We start from the raw sequence: 22172 nt of genomic DNA, 5'->3' as shown, positions 1-22172 counted from the left end.
GGAAGGACTTGGGAAGAAAAAGAGACATCATACGATGCCCCACTTAGCACCTGATCGTGGTCCAGTGAGTGTGCATTCTGATTGATTACGGATTGATGGGTGTTCTTACACCTATATTTTCCTCTGTCTCTGCGAGAGTTGTTATGGTGCCTAACATTTGCATTTGTGAATCAGGACACGCTTAGGAAGGGGCATGACCACGTCATAATAGAGTATTATTATGTCACATAGCCACGAACCCCAGGGGCACGCCTAGTACTTCTGAAATACCGGGCCACTTGTAACCCCTCACCACACCTCACTAGTGGGAAGTGTACGCAACACCTCACCTGCACTTTGTAGTCTCAGCAGTCGGGACACAAGTTCTGACTGTTGGGATGCAAGGACAGTCCCATAAAAATGGGTCTGTCCTTCCTAAATCATGACAGTTAGGAGTTACAATAAGGGGCAGTTTTTTGATCAATTGGCATCTTGGTCCTAAACATTTCATTAGATATAATTAATTATAGGTATCTGTGTCATTAACATAAACGCTTTTCATATTATTTGATAACTGCAATAAGAAAGATTGCAATGTAAATGAAGTGTAAATCACACCAGGGACCAAATGTATCAAGCTGTGAGTTTCCAGTAGGTTTGAAAGAGTGGAAATGTTGCCTATAGCAACCAATCAGATTCTATTTATCATTTATTTAGTACACTCTACAAAATGATAGCTAGAACCTGATTGGTTGTTATAGGCAACATTTCCATATTTCAAACCTGCTGGAAACTCTCAACTTGATACATTTACCCCCAAGAATGCAATATGTTTTTATTTAAAACTAGTTTGCCAACCCTTTCCCAAGTAACCTGTTTTTAGTTTGGTGCCACTAAAGGGGTGCTATCATCAAAATTGTGAGAACACAAAGCATTTTTATATATTAGGTAAATGTTTAGGTTTAGTGTCAGAGTAAGGATATTTGTGATGCCCACCTTCTTTGCCAGTACATTACTTCGGATATAAGTGGGTGCATCAGAGCTGTAATCAAGGTCTTTTTGACATAACCAACTTTGGGAGGAGGCTCATATAATATAATATGTGAATGTGTGAAATATTGGGCAGTAAAGAACTGGGCACTAGCTGTTTTGGTACCGTTTTGATTGTTTAATTGAAAGAAAGTATTCAAGGGTCCAGATTACGGAAATCCAGTTTACCTAATAACTGATATCACTATGTTATCCAGGTAAGTGGACTGGCTTAAGCTATAGCACATTCACACCTGCCACATCCTTTGTCATATGCAGTTCAAGACAGAGGACTTAATGTGCGTCTTATGAAGAGCCATTATAGAGTACTCTCGGCATGTCAACCCTCTTCCTGACATTAACCATCAGGATGGGAAGAATATGGTTCTTGTGAACCTTTCATACCAATGAGACAAATTCTAATATGTCATTTCCTCTTGTCCTAGAGGTTAGGACACACTTGTAACTGAAAGCATAGTCTATGAAAATAGCACAGGTGCCTATCACAGGTCCTTATGGGTAGTGAAGAACAAATATAGCTTCCATGAGTTCTGCTATACCTGATACCGGCCGTTATAGGATAATTACTTGTTGTCATGTGCTGTATGGGGAATATAATTACCATTTTCATACTGAGGAGATCCAGTACATGACCCAAGTTTGTGATATTCGTGTAGTGTGACAGTATTATTGACCATGCAGTGCTGTTCACATTGCTGTCAGCCTGCAGGCGGGTGACCAGGTCCTGTGGCTTCAACGAGTTCAGTTTCTGTAAAGACATTAATTAATCACATATAATGTAGATGAAGTAAGTGGGGTAGAGGGGAGAAATGAGAGGAATAGAATGTCATTATTAATTTGAGATGAAAATAAGGCCCCGACAAGCAATATTTGAGGAGAACATTTAAACATTTTTAGGGGTAGAATTCTCAAACCTTCTAAAGAGGAAATGTGGAGGTGTTGCCCATAGCAACCAATCAGATTCTCGCTATTATTTTTAAGAATATACTATGTAAATGATAGCTAGAATCTGATTGGTTGCTATGGGCAACGCCTCCAATTTTCCTTTAACAAAGTTTTGATAAATCTAAACGCATAGCTAGTTAAGATGTCTGACAGAAGTGATAGTAGGTTGTTCTGTGAAGTAACATTTTTACTTTGCAGCATTCTCATTCCTATTTCACACTGTAGTCCCACAAAATTACAGCAAAGACGCCGTGCTGTGCGGAGACACTTATAAAGCAGGAATGGGGGGGGAGGTGCACCCTTGTATGTGCATTATGAATCAGCACATTTATACAAAAAATAATGCACTACACCCTTTCATTTTTTTTTCTGGTTTGCAAATCAATACCATTATCTCTTCAGCTAATAAAAATATATTAAACCTTATGATTTTCCTCCATCATTTCAGTAGGGGAGCCTCTTGTGCTTTTTTCCTATTATATTTCGGTGCTCTGAGTGTAGCATACAGAGGTGAATCCCTACAAAGCTCTATTATAGCTTCTGTCCCCACTGTTAGTAAAGCCAGGAAAGAGATCATCATCCTCTCTGGACTTAGTGGATGTTTTGGAGAAGGATATCAGTGGTGGGACAAGATCATCATTATCATCACCATCATTTATTTATATAGCGCCACTATTTCCGCAGCGCTTTACAGAGAACTCACATCAGTCCCTGCCCCATTGGTGCTTACAGTCTAAATTCTCTATCACACACACACAGACTAGGGTCAATTTAATAGTAGCCAATCAACCTACCAGTATGTTTTTGGAGTGTGGGAGGAAACCGGAGCACCTGAAGGAAACCCACGCAAATACAGGGAGAACATACTAACTCCACACAGATAAAGCCTTATTTGGAAATCGAACTAGCACGGTGGCTAACCAGTTAGCCACCGTGCTGCCGAATATGCTTTATTACCCAAGCCACAGAGGCCAAACCGCAACCATCCCTGTAATGCATAAATACGGCACACTCACATGGCTGCAGCCTAACAATTCTGTGGGGCTTACATGTTGTGCGTCTGTGTATTCGGGTAGCCCCCTTAATCAGCTCTTCTACCTATCCCTCAGCTCAGTCCTGAGGTCTATTATACATCTTGCAGGCTGCAAAACACCCTGTAACATACTCACCACTGATAGCTGATTATAAGGCATCAAAGACACCAAGTCCCCGGGACTCAGTACAGCTGTAAATTTCCTGAAGAATGAGGTAATAAAGACCTGAAGGTCACCAGATGTGTCACATGTCATGTTAGACCCTGGAGAAAAAAATATGAACATTGTTTAATTTACACAGAATATTTTTCATATTTCCACAGTTAACGATCCAGGGATCTGTCTGTCTTTGGGATATTTAATCATGGTTATCAGTAACTATTTTTCATGTCTTTATAATTTTAAATTTATTGAGCATGTCTTGTTTAGCAGAGAGATAGTTACAGGAAAGACTGATGTGAGAGATTTAAGAGGGAAATGAGACTAATGTTCTACTCTGCTCTTCTGAGAATTCTCAGGGGCCGGCACATGCACAGTGAGCTCTGTTGAGGCTTTCAGTTCTGGAGAGGATGAATGAGGGCAGATAAGCGTTAGTTGAGTACCGTAAGGGTAGCACACATCCAAATGAGAATGGGTCGCCTCCCCAGATTCGCTTCTTAGGGGGTTTATCTTTTGCAGCTACCAGAGGCCTGGTGTAAAGATACATGATGATTGCACTAGCAGCACTATCTAGCTGCCTCTGATTGACCTACTACAGCTGATAATACTTCATTCATTAGTGTCACGGCTATATTATGTCTAGTAGCAGCCATCTATTTAAATTACTTAATGACGGATGTTGGTGTTTAACTACATTTTATATAGAAAATGCGACTTTTGCATTTATTAATATCACAGTCAAGACACTATTCATTCTTGTGTATATGACATTTCATTACATTATATTTTGTACAAATAGGGTAATGTGATGTCTGCATTTCCTACTTACCCCTTGAAGCCTCATGTCTACACTATTGTTGGGCGTCCGTATACACATTTTTACGTCTGATGTCAGCCTGACACAGATATACTGCTGTGTTTTCAGTTGGACACTCAACATAAACGTGTATGTCTGCAATTTTTATTGCAGAATTTTTACACATCAGTCAGGGCGTAAGATGCATCCAACTGTAAATGAGCCCCGATATATTTTTATATATATATATATATATATAGTATTTAAGCATCATTATAATTTTTTAATCTGCTCCTGTTTAAGGTATACTCTTCCTATTCATGTCATGTGCTAAGTACACCTGCCTAGAACTTGTAGATGCCATTGATATACTCACTTTTGTGGTAAAAGAACAGGTACTGATACACTGCCTTTTGTATGTCAGATTTCAACAGATCATAAGAAGTATCCATAGATGTGACTCTGTAAGAAAGCAGACGAGATGAACTGGGTACATTTTATCCTGTCACATTTGTTTTTATTGCATGCAACAAGCATTAACTTTTACCATTTTATTCATTTAATAAAAGCGGTAACATAAAAATATCACAAAACACTTAATTAATATTCTATAATTGTGTCTTACATGCCCTTTGCGGTTTCACATCCAATGTTTGTAGGCAGCTGCTGGATGGTTGATTCTGTCATCTGCAGCACAAACATTCTGATAATTATGGTGAAATCCTCCAGCCATTGGGACTCATTGCTTGGACTCCAGTACTTATAGAGAACCTCAGATATACTAGAGAAAATTGTCTCCTTAGTGCTGTTACTCAAGACCTCTGAATTGGCACAAGAGGACATTGCAGACACAGAGCCCTGTTTGGAAAGAAGACCAGTGTAAACTTATTTCCGATTTTTTTTTTTTTTTAATTTTTACTTATGTTTTGGAAACAAAACAAAAAGCATACGAAATTACCAGGGACCAGAATAGTAGTCGTTGTACAAAGTAGGCAAGCAGATTGATAGACCCATAACCGGGCGAAAACAACTATTTTATACTACAACTAAATTATACAAGAATGGAAACATCAAGTGTTTATAGATATCTGGTAATGGTAAGAAAAGACAATACACAAAACTAAATATAGTGAAATGTGTAACCGTGTGTCTTGAGCATTAATGGGATAGGGGAAGGATGAAAACTGTGGGGAAGGGTGTTTGATGTCAGAGTCGGGAACCTGCCACCTCCAGGACTACTTTGGGGGAAGAAAACATTTAGCTAAATCTAAAGGAAAAGTTCTCAACAGCCTTGAGAAGCATTTCTTAGAAGACTTTTCTTTATATGAGATATTGTAGTTGAAATAAAGGTGGCAAGATAGGTTTTTGGATAAAGCACTTTTGAAATGAAAGCACCCCCCAAAACAAACAAAAGTGAAGAAAACATGATGGCTCTGATTCATTAAGGAAAGTACAGCAAAAAAGGGAGTAACTTTGCACCTTGACAAAACCATGTTTCATTGGAGAGGGATGTAAATTTAAAATTTGATGGTAGATTTGTAGTTGAGGTAGGGTCTGTCCTAGATCAAAAATAATAAACTACTTTCCACCCCTGGCATTGTAACATGGATTGCCCAGGAGAACGTGTACTTGCTTTTTTGCCTTGCTATCCTTAATGATCCAGGCCCGATATGTCTAATTGTTAACTATATAGGTAAGCAATGCAAGATTTTAACTCCCTCTTTTGGCAGAACACAAATGAAGGTAAGGTGTCACGTGTATCCAAAAGTACGGGCTGGTTACTTTACAGTGTGGAAAAGTTAACATTAATTTGCACACAGACAAAAAAGATGTTGCGTAGAGCAGTTACTGCATAAAGGTTGGCGCAGACAGCACTGAGAAGAGATAATTGAGGAGTTCTGAGACTGTTTGTGGGAGTCCCAGGAACTGTAAAAAAATATATTTGGTTTCCATTTACTGCACTCAGTAATCACACATTATAACCAACTGCACTGAACCCTAATTATGTAGAATAAGACATATTACATACATGGTGTTGATATTTGCAGTAACAGATAGAGATATATTCATGCACTGATCATATACCAACACAATGGGCCTGATTCATTAAGGAACTTAAATTAATACGTTTCTTATTTAAGTCTCCTATACAATACCATGTTACAATGCAGCACACAAATATCAACTTTAAATTTCAGTTTACAAATAAGCTATCAAGTATTTGTGTGCTACATGAAAAAACAGTCAGTATTTAAGATATGTGCAAAAGAGAAAACTAATTTTCACCCCTTGCATTGTAACATGGTTTTGTCCATGAGACTTAAATAAGAAGCTTAATTTAAGTTCCTTAATGAATCAGGCTCAATATGTTACACTTATCACTATCTTGCATTTAATGCCCATTAGACATCTGAGTATACTCTTATAAATATACTGTTTCTTTTCTTACGTACATTAAATGCACAAATGCGGCCAACGCTAAATGACATTATAAACCTCGGGCCCATAACGGCCACACACCCTGCACCCATGGTTGTTCCGCCACTTACTCTGTGTATAAATATGACATACTGTGTTAATATTATTTGTAATCTGGGGCCTTGGTGCCTTAAAAAATTGCAATGATTTCCTGTACAGGTCACAATCAAAGGTATTATGTTTCATTCACTTTTGTTTTGTAATTGATATTCGACATTTAGGGGCTCATTAAGGATTGGAATATGTCAGGTGTAGAAAGTTTGACTATTTAACCCTAAGACAGTGTAGGGATACAGATCGTGTAGAGATGTGACTTGACAGTGCTAAGAGTAAATGCTGAAATTGCATTACCCTATTTGTACACACTATATAATAAGGTAATGAAGTTTTATATACACAAGAGAGAATATTTTCTGGAGTGTTATTAATAAATGATGTCGTCCCATTTACCATATAAAGTATAATTAAATATAAATATCTATTGTTCTCCCTTAAAAAAAATTAAATGTGAATCTTCTATCCTATCGCAGTCTAAATGGAATGATCAATTAAGTAATGCGAATAGATGGTCACGCTAATGAATTAAGTACTATAAGTAGGTACTTAAGATGCAATCAGCCAATCAGAAGTGCTAGCTCATGCTGCTGATAGTCATCATCATCATTGCATATATTTGCACCAGCAACAGCAAGAGATTTGCCTCGTCACAGTCGTATCTGCATACGCGTCCAAATATAGTTAAGCTGCATATATGTGAAAATGCCCTGACTGTACTCGGCCTGTATTTGCCTGCCTTTTCTGTGTCCTTACGTAATAAAAAATGCAAACAAACCCTCGCGGTTCCATAAGAACTGAGACCCATATCGCCTATAGATGGATCAGGTCAAATACCCTGGTTTAATATTTTTATAAGATTAGTTCTACAGTGTATCCATATTGTCTTAAGTTATATACTCTTTGCTGGATTTCTATTTTGTATATTTTCCCTGACTTGCTGTGAGTCTATTATCTCAGAATACTCGCTGTGTATGGTTTGGAACTCATGTTTTTGCGGAAAATAAAGAGTTTAAAAAAAAAATAAAAAATGTAAACAAACCCAAAAGTACGTCTGACTCTAAATGAACCCATTAATGTTAATGTCCATTTGACATATTATACATAACTAGTACTTACTGCACACACATAGCTTTGTATCTGCACAATGTATTCTTTCAGCTCCGCCAGTGACTTGAATTGCTTGATGTTTGTTAAGATGATTCCAGTGAATGTTGTGTTGCTTAATAGATTTGCAGTTATTGTCATATCTGCCAGCTTGGTTGGGGTGATGCTTGTAATGTTTTCCAACTGCAAAAACACAAACCAGCTCACTTTATTTTCTATATCATTGCTGTACTTCAATGGCAGTCTACCTTCCTTTTCTACATATTTGGCTGTAGATCTACATTATTTAATTCCTTTACTATAGTTGTAGAGAATTGAACGAATAGATTTCCAACATTTTGGTTGGGGCAAAGGGAAACGGCCCGGTAGTGTACCCATTCAGGGTCATGGTGGGATAGCAAATTAAATTCTCATGTTATGCTGCTAAATTCTCTAATCTATATTGACTCACTTAACTCAGTCATTGCAAAGATCTGGTAAGCGTTCACTGCCCAGTGGGTGCCACAATGTGGGCCGATAGGTGGCTGCAAGCAGAGTGCTTGAGGTTTCTAATTGTTCCGCATGGCCACCCATCCCCCCGCTTTTTGCCAACATTTTGTGTCATGGGGACCAAACATATTTTTATATTGTAGCGAGCATGCACTTGTGCCCCTGCTGCCCATCCTACTGTGTAGTTTGTACAACTACAGTTGTGCAGAAATAGATACTTGGTCAGTATCCACTGCCCAAAGAATCACCTGTTCACTGCCACTGCCCTCCTCCTATTGCTCTGGTCACCGACTGTTCACTACTGGAGCAAGCATGGTGACTGGCTTGGTGGGGGGAGTAAAAGAATGAGTGAATTCTTCCTCTGCTATCCCATCACATCTCAAGCAGTCAAAGTGCTTGATCCTGAAGTGGGAGAATCGGAGCGGCAGGAGAAGTAAGGAGAGGTATGCTGTGAGCCAGGAGGTAGGGGGAGAACCTTGTCTCTGACAGCTCCTAGATTATCCTAATGTTTTCATATAGGCGACTATAAATTTTACCCGATGCCTACTAGAAGTACTAGTCTTAAAATATGTGCTGGTATAACTTCATTATTGTGCTATGATTAATCCCAAAAATATAGCATTGAATAAAAGTTTCCAAAATGTGTTTTCACTAATTTCCAGTAAATGTTCTAGAGTCAATTTGAAATGATGCTTTTTGCTCCTTGTGATGTGTTTTGGTGCATATGTGACATAACCTATTTCATGTAGAGGATAATATAAACCCTCCCCAGAAACAGAAATGTGAGGTCCCACCCTTGGAAACCTGCTATTTCTACGTGGAAGATGGCTGAAATATTTATTGTCCTTGGAGGTGCATTCACCACATTTCTTAGAGGTTTCCAATTGTATGATGACCCTCCCTCTAGATTATGCTAATTTGAAGGTAGAGAGTAAAATGAAAAAAGCTAAAGACAAAATATTCCTCTTTCTCTTGTTCTGTTCATTGTCAATCATACATTGTAGTATCATTCACAAACAGTGGGTGAATAAAAGTGAGTGTGATAAACAATAACTTACTTCTGTACCCAGATTGGTGCCGTTTGTAATGTTACAGGTTTTCAGGAGACCCAGTGTCGTATTGGTCTGATTCTCATTCTCAGTCGTGATACTGATGTTTAGCTTACCAATAGCGTAGCAGAGAATATTTTTAGGAATGCTGCAGAGGTTTAAAATAGCAATGTTATAAATTCATATGTAATAGGACACAGCTATTTATCATATCAGAAATATAACAATAGATTTTATTATATATCGCTTTCCTGGCCAGCACCTCACTTTAGGCCTCAGGCTAGGCCTGACACTGTCATTAGACAAAGCTAGGCCAAAGGGCACCTAAAACACTGAATGGCACTCTTATGTTGCGTTTTCTAAACTGATAATACCTCTTTAGTTCAGAATATCTGATGGTGTGACAGCCACTACAGTTACATTTTGAATGCTTTTTATTAATTGACCCAAAGACCCAGAAGGTCTAGTGGTATTCCATAAAAAGTGCAGGACAAAATACGGAGAAACAAATAAAAGATTCAGGCATAACATGGGGAGAGTATAAAGTATAAAGGAGGCAGAGAACAAGAAAGTAATAATTTTGTTTTTTTAAACCGCTTTAGACACTTTAAGTTTTGCATTTGGAGTATGAAACAGTAAAGTTATAATAGTTTATACCAAAAACAGACAACCCCTTTTCAAAAAAACATGCCCCTCTGTACAGTAGAGAAGAGTTCCCCTTCGTCTGCAGTTCTTTGTTACCTAAAGCTTCTCATATTCCCGCTAGGGATGAGTGCATTGTATGCTGTTTTTAGCTCTGCAATAGAATTCTATGGAAGCCATTAAATAGAGATTTATTGGGAACTATTTATAGACAGTCCACCAGTACCTAGGGCTCCTGGGTGGTATGGGGGTCCTGGTGGACGGAGGAAGGGGCTTACTCATTTGTTGTACATGTTTGGCATTAAAGGTTGTCCAACAGTAGGCAACCTCTTTAAAGATAAAAAGTTTCATGAATTTCAAAATATAAAATTAAATATTCTGCCGATAGCTCTCAACTCCATACAGGCTAATCTATGGCTTAATGTGTCCCTTAATGTATATTATAAGTTAATAAATACAAGCTGAGTCTTTAGTCGGTCCTGGAAACTAATGCCTGCAGCGTAGGGCATAGGTGTAAGTGTATGAAAGATACATACCCTTGTAAAGGAAACTTGGGGTTCTCTGTGGCTAGTAATTGTGCATAGTATATCTTCAGGTCTTCTGTAAGATCCAACGTAGCTACCATGGCCAAAGTTGTGGGGTCCACTGAAAATTGCTGAAGCTGTTCAGAACAAAATGATACAAATTCAATAGCTAAATCAATTTGTCATAAAGTAGCATAACCTATTTTTTTCTAATGATGAAAGTGTTGATTTGTGGCTTTTACAGGTAAATGTTGATGCACCTGAGTAGTGTTATGGCTCTTCCAGCTGCCGATTTTGAGTAACATTTTGGACACCACCAGGTAACTCAGGAACAGACTTTTTATAACAGAAGGTAGCAGTGAAAGCAACTTTATCTGGACCAAGGGGCCCCAATGGGACTCTAATATGTCGGTGGTCTCAGGGCTGCTCGGTTTCCCCTCTTTGTGAAGGCGGAAGCACCAGAAGGGCCTGTTTAGTAGTTATAGGTGGGCTTTCTGAGTTATATGTGATGACATCACAGGGCAACGCTGCTGTGAGAGTTCTGACTAGAATGTCTCCGATATCTAATAAACAGGACGCTCTGATGCCTCTGTAATCGGTGGCCCCAACTGTGAGCTCCTGGGCCCAGGGCCCTAGAGCTACAATACTGATTTATGATTTATGTATTCACATACTTATTACCTACTTTATAATAACCAGCATTATGCTACAAATTCAGAGATTGAAATACTAATCCTGGGTCAATGATGCATATGGAAACAGCCATTGTAATAGCAGAGCCATAAACTCTGTGCAGACAATGACTCATTTTTAATTCTCATCTGTGTGTTTCATTAAAGAATATTTCCACTTTACAAGTTAACCCCCACCCTCTTGCTGGTGTTGCTCTGTTCTGCCCCACCCCACCCCAATATTATCACTGTAAAATAAGAACAAAAGGGCCCAATTTTGAATATTTCCCAAATGCCATCCCTGCCACCTGTGCCCAACAGCACACCACTTTGGTACAGTGACGTAATACTGACTGGCGCTGGGGCCTCAAACTTTCTTTGCCTGTTAATTAAAATCAGTAGAAGTTTCTGTATATTTTTAGCACTGGTGCAATAAAAGATGAAGTTACCAGTGTTTCATTGCTTGAAAAAGATTCCAGATCTGTAGCGCTGCAATAGGTCAGATAACGTTGCAAGTAGTAAACAATCCAAGAATCGTTACCAGCTGTGTAGCATCTGGGTGTAGGGCCTACCAAATGAAATACAAAGAGTTATTTATCCACATGTGTCTAGCTAAGATTAGTAAAAAGTGGTGGAGAGTAGTAGTAGAGTCAAATTATACATATACAGATAAGAATAACTTTAAATAAGATGAAAATATGTAACTACATAAATATATAATTTCCGAATGTGCAAATAAATAATTCACAAAAATCAATAATAACATATACATAATACATAAATAATAAACAGTTTTATAAGTATGTAAATATAGTTAGATGTGAATAGGGACAGCAATAATAAAAGTTAATATAAGGGTTAATTTACAAAATCTAAGCTTCCTGCATACAGTACGTTGACACAGTGTAGTCAATCTATACCACAGTTCTGCTGTCACAATTTATCCCTAAAAAACAGTTGCATGTAAGAACCAGATATAGAAAGTACATATTGTATTGATAAGCCGGACATTGGCAGAGAGTATAGAATTCCATATCATGAGCTGGGTACAGATTACAGCATAATGCCCATTATTTGTGTTTACAGTATATATTTTCCACATACACTGTGATATCTGCTGAAATATTGGAGAATTGGGCTAATTTCGCAGCATTTGTGGCCCCCGAAACGAACCCCATGCCCAATAATTATCTAAATAAATCAGATAATTATCAGACATGTTGATAAATGGCCAGAAGATGACCTTCATTGGCTTTATGTGTGCAGGCATCCTCCGAGTGCACTAACAGGCCGGAGTGACTGACTCACTGAATGACTGACTCTCTGAATGACTGTCTCTCTAAATTACTAGTTCTCTGAATGACTGACTCACTGAATGACTGACTCTATGAATGACTGTCTCTCTAAATAACTAGTTCTCCGAATGACTGTCTCTCTAAATTACTAGTTCTCTGAATGACTGACTCTCTGAATGACTGGGTCTCTGAATAACTGACTCTCTGAATGACTGTCTCTCTAAATTACTAGTTCTCTGAATGACTGACTCTCTGAATGACTGGGTCTCTGAATGACTGATTCTCTGAATGATTGTGTCTCTGAATGACTGGCTCTCTGAATGACTGGCTCTGTGAATGACTGACTGACTCTCTAAGTGACTGGCTCTCTGAACGACTGACTCTCTGAACGACTGACTCTCTGAACGACTGGCTCTCTGAACGACTGACTCTCTGAACGACTGGCTCTCTGAATGACTGGCTCTCTGAACGACTGGTTCTCTGAAGGACTGACTCAGTTAGTTTGCAACTGGTGTCTATGGCCAAATTTGGACTTTGATTTTATCATTTGGTGCTTGGGCCGACTGTCAGGATCTTACCATTGTGACCAGATTATATGCTCACCTGTCTGAAGGTATTTCTTGAAGACACTGTAGATATCTTGACGCATGCTGTCACTGTAGTCTTGATAATGTGTGGATAAAGCTTTTACTCTGCAGTGTAAGAATGTGAGAATAGGGTTATATAATAAAGTGACCTGACTCGCCAGCCTTAAAAAATATTAACACTGACGTCATAGTCAGCCTAATATACAACTTGCACCTCATGTGACAACATACAATGGGGGTTGCGTAACACAGGAAACAATATGCATTGAGGTGGATAAAAAAAGATTACTTATTTTTCAGTTGGTGGCTATATGTGGATAGGTGGCTGGGCTGGTTTTTAGACAAGTCTAATAAACCATCTGCCCTGGGCCCTCACTGTGCAATGCCAGCCCTGGAAATGGATTTCTCCGGGTTCCAGTGTAAGCTGTATATTGTAACAACTGTGTAGTTTAATATTATTTTAGTAAATTATATGGATTTACTTTTTGGTTAATAATTTACAATCTTTGAAATAAATGAAATGGTTTTATTTTTAGTTGAGCAGAATATGGGGGCACAAGATTATTTTGTGTCCCGCCTGCTTTTGCTTATAAACTGCCCCTGCTCTCGGAACACAGGAAAGTAAAGTAAGTGTAAAATTAGGACCAGACACAGAAATGACGCACAGTCCCTTTACCCGTCACTTCCCTGAGATGTCCAATCACAATATATGGGACTAACAAGTAATTAACCCCTTCAAGTCCTTAGCTGATCCATTTTAATGGTTTTGCAATGCTTCGACTTCTATTGCTATTTTTGGAAATTTGATGATTTCTTTTAGCAACATATACAAATATGAGGATTTCACTTTCTAGGAAAAATAAGCAAAATTCACGAAAGAAGAAGAACAACACTTGCACCCTCCGACTGCCACACTGCATGATATTTATATATACATCTTCTTAGTAGGAGCGTCTTTAGCTGTTGGCAGCTATGGATTATGAAGAAGCTGTGAACCTAATTCATGTAATTATAGATAGTACTAAAGGAATCTTACAGGCTTCCATAGAAGAGGCAGCTTGCATCCATGATCCCTGTGGCATTCAACTCCTCCAGCGTTATCAGTTTTATAGAGTCATTGAATCGGATATTAAACCACTGATCCATTTCGGAGCTGTTGAGTGACCCGGAATTTGACACAAAGGTTGACCACACGGCACTGAAGACAGTAGCGGACACATTCACCTGCACGGGAGATTATAAACCATAAGAATACAAATGATGTCTAATATTCATGTGTTATTACATGGTAAGCAGCAGATTGTGGTATCAAAACATTTAAAATTGAGTTGTATTTTTGAATTGTAATTTTCTCTCTCAATGAAATCAGATATTTGTAGTTGTCTCCTTCGCACAGAGGAGACAGCCATTTTGTGGACTGAATCATTATTCATTAGAATATCTAGTGAACTGATAAAATACGCTCATACGGTGACTCCTGAGATATTGCAGTTCTTTCTTTTTGCCTTACTTGAATAGTATGGAAAAGCAAATTCTGCCCAGGAAGGACTTGGGAAGAAAAAGAGACATCATACGATGCCCCACTTAGCACCTGATCGTGGTCCGGTGAGTGTGCATTCTGATTAATTACGGATTGATGGGTGTTCTTACACCTATATTTCCCTCTGTCTCTGCGAGAGTTGTTATGGTGCCTAACATTTGCATTTGTGAATCAGGACACGCTTAGGAAGGGGCATGACCACGTCATAATGGAGTATTATTATGTCACATAGCCACGAACCCCAGGGGCACGCCTAGTACTTCTGAAATACCGGGCCACTTGTAACCCCTCACCACACCTCACTAGTGGGAAGTGTACGCAACACCTCACCTGCACTTTGTAGTCTCAGCAGTCGGGACACAAGTTCTGACTGTTGGGATGCAAGGACAGTCCCATAAAAATGGGTCTGTCCTTCCTAAATCATGACAGTTAGGAGTTACAATAAGGGGCAGTTTTTTGATCAATTGGCATCTTGGTCCTAAACATTTCATTAGATATAATTAATTATAGGTATCTGTGTCATAAACATAAACGCTTTTCATATTATTTGATAACTGCAATAAGAAAGATTGCAATGTAAATGAAGTGTAAATCACACCAGGGACCAAATGTATCAAGCTGTGAGTTTCCAGTAGGTTTGAAAGAGTGGAAATGTTGCCTATAGCAACCAATCAGATTCTATTTATCATTTATTTAGTACACTCTACAAAATGATAGCTAGAACCTGATTGGTTGTTATAGGCTACATTTCCATATTTCAAACCTGCTGGAAACTCTCAACTTGATACATTTACCCCCAAGAATGCAATATGTTTTTATTTAAAACTAGTTTGCCAACCCTTTCCCAAGTAACCTGTTTTTAGTTTGGTGCCACTAAAGGGGTGCTATCATCAAAATTGTGAGAACACAATGCATTTTTATATATTAGGTAAATGTTTAGGTTTAGTGTCAGAGTAAGGATATTTGTGATGCCCACCTTCTTTGCCAGTACATTACTTCGGATATAAGTGGGTGCATCAGAGCTGTAATCAAGGTCTTCTTGACATAACCAACTTTGGGAGGAGGCTCATATAATATAATATGTGAATGTGTGAAATATTGGGCAGTAAAGAACTGGGCACTAGCTGTTTTGGTACCGTTTTGATTGTTTAATTGAAAGAAAGTATTCAAGGGTCCAGATTACGGAAATCCAGTTTACCTAATAACTGATATCACTATGTTATCCAGGTAAGTGGACTGGCTTAAGCTATAGCACATTCACACCTGCCACATCCTTTGTCATATGCAGTTCAAGACAGAGGACTTAATGTGCGTCTTATGAAGAGCCATTATAGAGTACTCTCGGCATGTCAACCCTCTTCCTGACATTAACCATCAGGAAGGATAGAATATGGTTCTTGTGAACCTTTCATACCAATGAGACAAATTCTAATATGTCATTTCCTCTTGTCCTAGAGGTTAGGACACACTTGTAACTGAAAGCATAGTCTATGAAAATAGCACAGGTGCCTATCACAGGTCCTTATGGGTAGTGAAGAACAAATATAGCTTCCATGAGTTCTGCTATACCTGATACCGGCCGTTATAGGATAATTACTTGTTGTCATGTGCTGTATATGGAATATAATTACCATTTTCATACTGAGGAGATCCAGTACATGACCCAAGTTGGTGATATTTGTGTAGTGTGACAGTATTATTGACCATGCAGTGCTGTTCACATTGCTGTCAGCCTGCAGGTGGGTGACCAGGTCCTGTGGCTTCAACGAGTTCAGTTTCTGTAAAGACATTAATTAAGCATATATAATGTAGATGAAGTAAGTGGGGTAGAGGGGAGAAATGAGAGGAATAGAATGTCATTATTAATTTGAGATGAATATAAGGCCCCGGCAAGCAATATTTGAGGAGAACATTTAAACATTTTTAGGGGTAGAATTATCAAACCTTCTAAAGAGGAAATGTGGAGGTGTTGCCCATAGCAACCAATCAGATTCTCTCTGTTATTTTTAAGAACATACTATGTAAATGATAGCTAGAATCTGATTGGTTGCTATGGGCAACGCCTCCAATTTTCCCTTAGCAAAGTTTTGATAAATCTAAACGCATAGCTAGTTAAGATGTCTGACAGAAGTGATAGTAGGTTGTTCTGTGAAGTAACATTTTTACTTTGCAGCATTCTCATTCCTATTTCACACTGTAGTCCCACAAAATTACAGCAAAGACGCCTTGCTGTGCGGAGACACTTATAAAGCAGAAATGGGGGGGGGGGAGGTGCACCCTTGTATGTGCATTATGAATCAGCACATTTATACAAAAAATAATGCACTAAACCCTTTCATTTTTTTTTTCCGGTTTGCAAATCAATACCAATATCTCTCTTCAGCTAATAAAAATATATTAAACCTTATGATTTTCCTCCATCTTTTCAGTAGGGGAGCCTCTTGTGCTTTTTTCCTATTGTATTTCAGTGCTCTGAGTGTAGCATACAGAGGTGAATCCCTACAAAGCTCTATTATAGCTTCTGTCCCCACTGTTAGTAAAGCCGGGAAATAGATCATGATCCTCTCTGGTCTTAGTGGATGTTTTGTAGAAGGATATCAGTGGTGGGACAAGATCATCATTATCATCACCATCATTTATTTATATAGCGCCACTATTTCCACAGCGCTTTACAGAGAACTCACATCAGTCCCTGCCCCATTGGTGCTTACAGTCTAAATTCCCTATCACACACACACTAGGGTCAATTTAATAGTAGCCAATTAACCTACCAGTATGTTTTTGGAGTGTGGGAGGAAACCGGAGCACCTGAAGGAAACCCACGCAAATACAGGGAGAACATACAAACTCCACACAGATAAAGCCTTATTTGGAAATCGAACTAGCACGGTGGCTAACCAGTTAGCCACCGTGCTGCCGAATATGCTTTATCACCCAAGCCACAGAGGCCAAACCGCAACCATCCCTGTAATGCATAAATACGGCACACTCACATGGCTGCAGCCTAACAATTCTGTGGGGCTTACATGTTGTGCGTCTGTGTATTCGGGTAGCCCCCTTAATCAGCTCTTCTACCTATCCCTCAGCTCAGTCCTGAGGTCTATTATACATCTTGCAGGCTGCAAAACACCCTGTAACATACTCACCACTGATAGCTGATTATAAGGCATCAAAGACACCAAGTCCCCGGGACTCAGTACAGCTGAAAATTTCCTGAAGAATGAGGTAATAAAGACCTGAAGGTCACCAGATGTGTCACATGTCATGTTAGACCCTGGAGAAAAAAATATGAACATTGTTTAATTTACACAGAATATTTTTCATATTTCCACAGTTAACTATCCAGGGATCTGTCTGTCTTTGGGATATTTAATCATGGTTATCAGTAACTATTTTTCATGTCTTTATAATTTTAAATTTATTGAGCATGTCTTGTTTAACAGAGAGATAGTTACAGGAAAGACTGATGTGAGAGATTTAAGAGGGAAATGAGACTAATGTTCTACTCTGCTCTTCTGAGAATTCTCAGGGGCCGGCACATGCACAGCGAGCTCTGTTGAGGCTGAATGAGGGCAGATAAGCGTTAGTTGAGTACAGTAAGGGTAGCACACTCCCTGGAGATGCATCCAAATGAGAATGGGTCGCCTCCCCAGATTCGCTTCTTAGGGGGTTTATCTTTTGCAGCTACCGGAGGCCTGGTGTAAAGATACATGATGATTGCACTAGCAGCACTATCTAGCTGCCTCTGATTGACCTACTACAGCTGATAATACTTCATTCATTAGTGTCATGGCTATATTATGTCTAGTAGCAGCCATCTATTTAAATTACTTAATGACGGATGTTGGTGTTTAACTACATTTTATATAGAAAATGCGACTTTTGCATTTATTAATATCACAGTCAAGACACTATTCATTCTTGTGTATATGACATTTCATTACATTATATTTTGTACAAATAGGGTAATGTGATGTCTGCATTTCCTACTTACACCTTGAAGCCTCATGTCTACACTATTGTTGGGCGTCCGTATACACATTTTTACGTCTGATGTCAGCCTGACACAGATATACTGCTGTGTTTTCAGTTGGACACTCAACATAAACGTGTAGGTCTGCAATATTTATTGCAGAATTTTTACACATCAGTCAGGGCGTAAGATGCATCCAACTGTAAATGAGCCCCGATATATTTATATATATATATAGTATTTAAGCATTGTTATAATTTTTTAATCTGCTCCTGTTTAAGGTATACTCTTCCTATTCATGTCATGTGCTAAGTACACCTGCCTAGAACTTGTAGTTGCCATTGATATACTCACTTTTGTGGTAAAAGAACAGGTACTGATACACTGCCTTTTGTATGTCAGATTTCAACAGATCATAAGAAGCATCCATAGATGTGACTCTGTAAGAAAGCAGACGAGATGAACTGGGTACATTTTATCCTGTCACATTTGTTTTTATTGCATGCAACAAGCATTAACTTTTACCATTTTATTCATTTAATAAAAGCGGTAACATAAAAATATCACAAAACACTTAATTAATATTCTATAATTGTGTCTTACATGCCCTCTGCGGTTTCACATCCAATGTTTGTAGGCAGCTTCTGGATGGTTGATTCTGTCATCTGCAGCACAAACATTCTGGTTATTATGGTGAAATCCTCCAGCCATTGGGACTCATTGCTTGGACTCCAGTACTTATAGAGAACCTCGGATATACTAGAGAAAATTGTCTCCTTAGTGCTGTTACTCAAGACCTCTGAATTGGCACAAGAGGACGTCGCAGACACAGAGCCCTGTTTGGAAAGAAGAACAGTGTAAACTTATTTCCGATTTTTTTTTTTTTTTTTTTTTTTTTTTTAGACTTTTACTTATGTTTTGGAAACAAAACAAAAAGCATACGAAATTACCAGGGACCAGAATAGTAATTGTTGTACAAAGTAGGCAAGCAGATTGATAGACCCATAACCGGGCGAAAACAACTATTTTATACTACAACTAAATTATACAAGAATGGAAACATCAAGTGTTTGTAGATATCTGGTAATGGTAAGAAAAGACAATACACAAAACTAAATATAGTGAAATGTGTAACCGTGTGTCTTGAGCAGAAATGGGATAGGGGAAGGATGAAAACTGTGGGGAAGGGTGTTTGATGTCAGAGCCGGGAACCTGCCACCTCCAGGACTACTTTGGGGGAAGAAAACATTTAGCTAAATCTAAAGGAAAAGTTCCCAACAGCCTTGAGAAGCATTTCTTAGAAGACTTTTCTTTATATGAGATATTGTAGTTGAAATAAAGGTGGCAAGATAGGTTTTTGGATAAAGCACTTTTGAAATGAAAGCACCCCCCAAAACAAACAAAAGTGAAGAAAACATGATGGCTCTGATTCATTAAGGAAAGTACAGCAAAAAAGGGAGTAACTTTGCACCTTGACAAAACCATGTTTCATTGGAGAGGGATGTAAATTTAAAATGTGATGGTAGATTTGTAGTTGAGGTAGGGTCTGTCCTAGATCAATGTTGTATTTCTGTGTAAAAATAAAGCTATCTATTTGTGTGCTGCATAAAATAACAGTATTTATGTTATGTGCAAAATAATAAACTACTTTCCACCCCTAGCATTGTAACATGGATTGCCCAGGAGAACGTGTACTTGCTTTTTTGCCTTGCTATCCTTAATGACTCAGGCCCGATATGTCTAATAGATAACTATATAGGTAAGCAATGCAAGATTTCAACTCCTTCTTTTCGCAGAACACAAATGAAGGAGAAGTGTCACGTGTATCCAAAAGTACGGGCTGGTTACTTTACAGTGTGGAAAAGTTAACATTAATTTGCACACAGACAAAAAAGATGTTGTTGCGTAGAACAGTTACTGCATGAAGGTTGGCGCAGACAGCACTGAGAAGAGATAAATGAGGAGTTCTGAGACTGTTTGTGGGAGTCTCAGAAACTGTAAAAAAATATATTTGGTTTCCATTTACTGCACTCAGTAATCACACATTATAACCATCTGCACCGAACCCTAATTATGTAGAATAAGACATATTACATACATGGTGTTGATATTTGCAGTAACAGATAGAGGTATATTCATGCACTGATCATATACCAACACAATGGGCCTGATTCATTAAGGAACTTAAATTAAGAAGTTTCTTATTTAAGTCTCCTGGACATAAATACCATGTTACAATGCAGCACACAAATATCAACTTTAAATTTCAGTGTACAAATAAGCTATCAAGTATTTGTGTGCTACATGAAAAAACAGTCAGTATTTAAATTATGTGCAAAAGAGAAAACTAATTTTCAAACCTTGCATTGTAACATGGTTTTGTCCATGAGACTTAAATAAGAAGCTTAATTTAAGTTCCTTAATGAATCAGGCTCAATATGTTACACTTATCACTATCTTGCATTTAATGCCCATTAGACATCGGAGTATACTCTTATAAATATACTGTTTCTTTTCTTACGTACATTAAATGCACAAATGCGGCCAACGCTAAATGACATTATAAACCTCGGGCCCATAGCGGCCACACACCCTGCACCCATGGTTGTTCCGCCACTTACTCTGTGTATAAATATGACATACTGTGTTAATATTATTTGTAATCTGGGGCCTTAGTGCCTTAAAAAATTGCAATGATTTCCTGTACAGGTCACAATCAAAGGTATTATGTTTCATTCACTTTTGTTTTGTAATTGATATTTGACATTTAGGGGCTCATTAAGGATTGGAATATGTCAGGTGTAGAAAGTTTGACTATTTAACCCTAAGATGGTCACGCTAATGAATTAAGTACTATAAGTAGGTACTTAAGATGCAATCAGCCAATCAGAAGTGCTAGCTCATGCTGCTGATAGTCATCATCATCATTGCATATATTTGCACCAGCAACAGCAAGAGATTTGCCTCGTCACAGTCGTATCTGCATACGCGTCCAAATATAGTTAAGCTGCATATATGTGAAAATGCCCTGACTGTACTCGGCCTGTATTTGCCTGCCTTTTCTGTGTCCTTACGTAATAAAAAATGCAAACAAAGCCTCGCGGTTCCATAACAACTGAGACCCATATCGCCTATAGATGGATCAGGTCAAATACCCTGGTTTAATATTTTTATAAGATTAGTTCTACAGTGTATCCATATTGTCTTAAGTTATATACTCTTTGCTGGATTTCTATTTTGTATATTTTCCCTGACTTGCTGTGAGTCTATTGTCTCAGAATACTCGCTGTGTATGGTTTGGAACTCATGTTTTTGCGGAAAATAAAGAGTTTAAAAAAAAATAAAAAATGCAAACAAACCCAAAAGTACGTCTGACTCTAAATGAACCCATTAATGTTAATGTCCATTTGACATATTATACATAACTAGTACTTACTGCACACACATAGCTTTGTATCTGCACAATGTATTCTTTCAGCTCCGCCAGTGACTTGAATTGCTTGATGTTTGTTAAGATGATTCCAGTGAATGTTGTGTTGCTTAATAGATTTGCAGTTATTGTCATATCTGCCAGCTTGGTTGGGGTGATGCTTGTAATGTTTTCCAACTGCAAAAACACAAACCAGCTCACTTTATTTTCTATATCATTGCTGTACTTCAATGGCAATCTACCTTCCTTTTCTACATATTTGGCTGTAGATCTACATTATTTAATTCCTTTACTATAGTTGTAGAGAGTTGAACGAATAGATTTCCAACATTTTGGTTGGGGCAAAGGGAAACGGCCCGGTAGTGTACCC

The 22172-nt window shown here is 38.3% G+C and overlaps 1 protein-coding gene across 1 annotated transcript in view; it reads right to left on the bottom strand.

Annotated features, from left to right (window-relative positions):
* Positions 1–499: 499 nt before the first annotated feature.
* Positions 500–22172, bottom strand: part of LOC142098480 (uncharacterized) — a 40916-nt gene continuing 19243 nt past the window's right edge. The window contains exons 16-31 of the mRNA XM_075181326.1: positions 21809–21979; positions 18976–19208; positions 18727–18812; positions 17546–17673; positions 16031–16177; positions 13896–14083; positions 12876–12964; positions 11427–11545; positions 10319–10443; positions 9150–9288; positions 7615–7785; positions 4589–4821; positions 4340–4425; positions 3144–3271; positions 1631–1777; positions 500–553 (exon numbers count right to left, since the gene is read on the bottom strand). Coding sequence (XP_075037427.1) covers positions 500–553; positions 1631–1777; positions 3144–3271; positions 4340–4425; positions 4589–4821; positions 7615–7785; positions 9150–9288; positions 10319–10443; positions 11427–11545; positions 12876–12964; positions 13896–14083; positions 16031–16177; positions 17546–17673; positions 18727–18812; positions 18976–19208; positions 21809–21979 — 2244 coding nt within the window. The remainder of the gene's footprint in view (positions 554–1630; positions 1778–3143; positions 3272–4339; positions 4426–4588; positions 4822–7614; positions 7786–9149; positions 9289–10318; positions 10444–11426; positions 11546–12875; positions 12965–13895; positions 14084–16030; positions 16178–17545; positions 17674–18726; positions 18813–18975; positions 19209–21808; positions 21980–22172) is intronic.

The sequence above is a fragment of the Mixophyes fleayi genome, chromosome 7 (genome assembly GCF_038048845.1).
Source record: "Mixophyes fleayi isolate aMixFle1 chromosome 7, aMixFle1.hap1, whole genome shotgun sequence".
NCBI classification, from domain to species: Eukaryota; Metazoa; Chordata; class Amphibia; order Anura; family Limnodynastidae; genus Mixophyes; species Mixophyes fleayi.
This window is presented reverse-complemented; position numbering and strand designations above follow the sequence as displayed.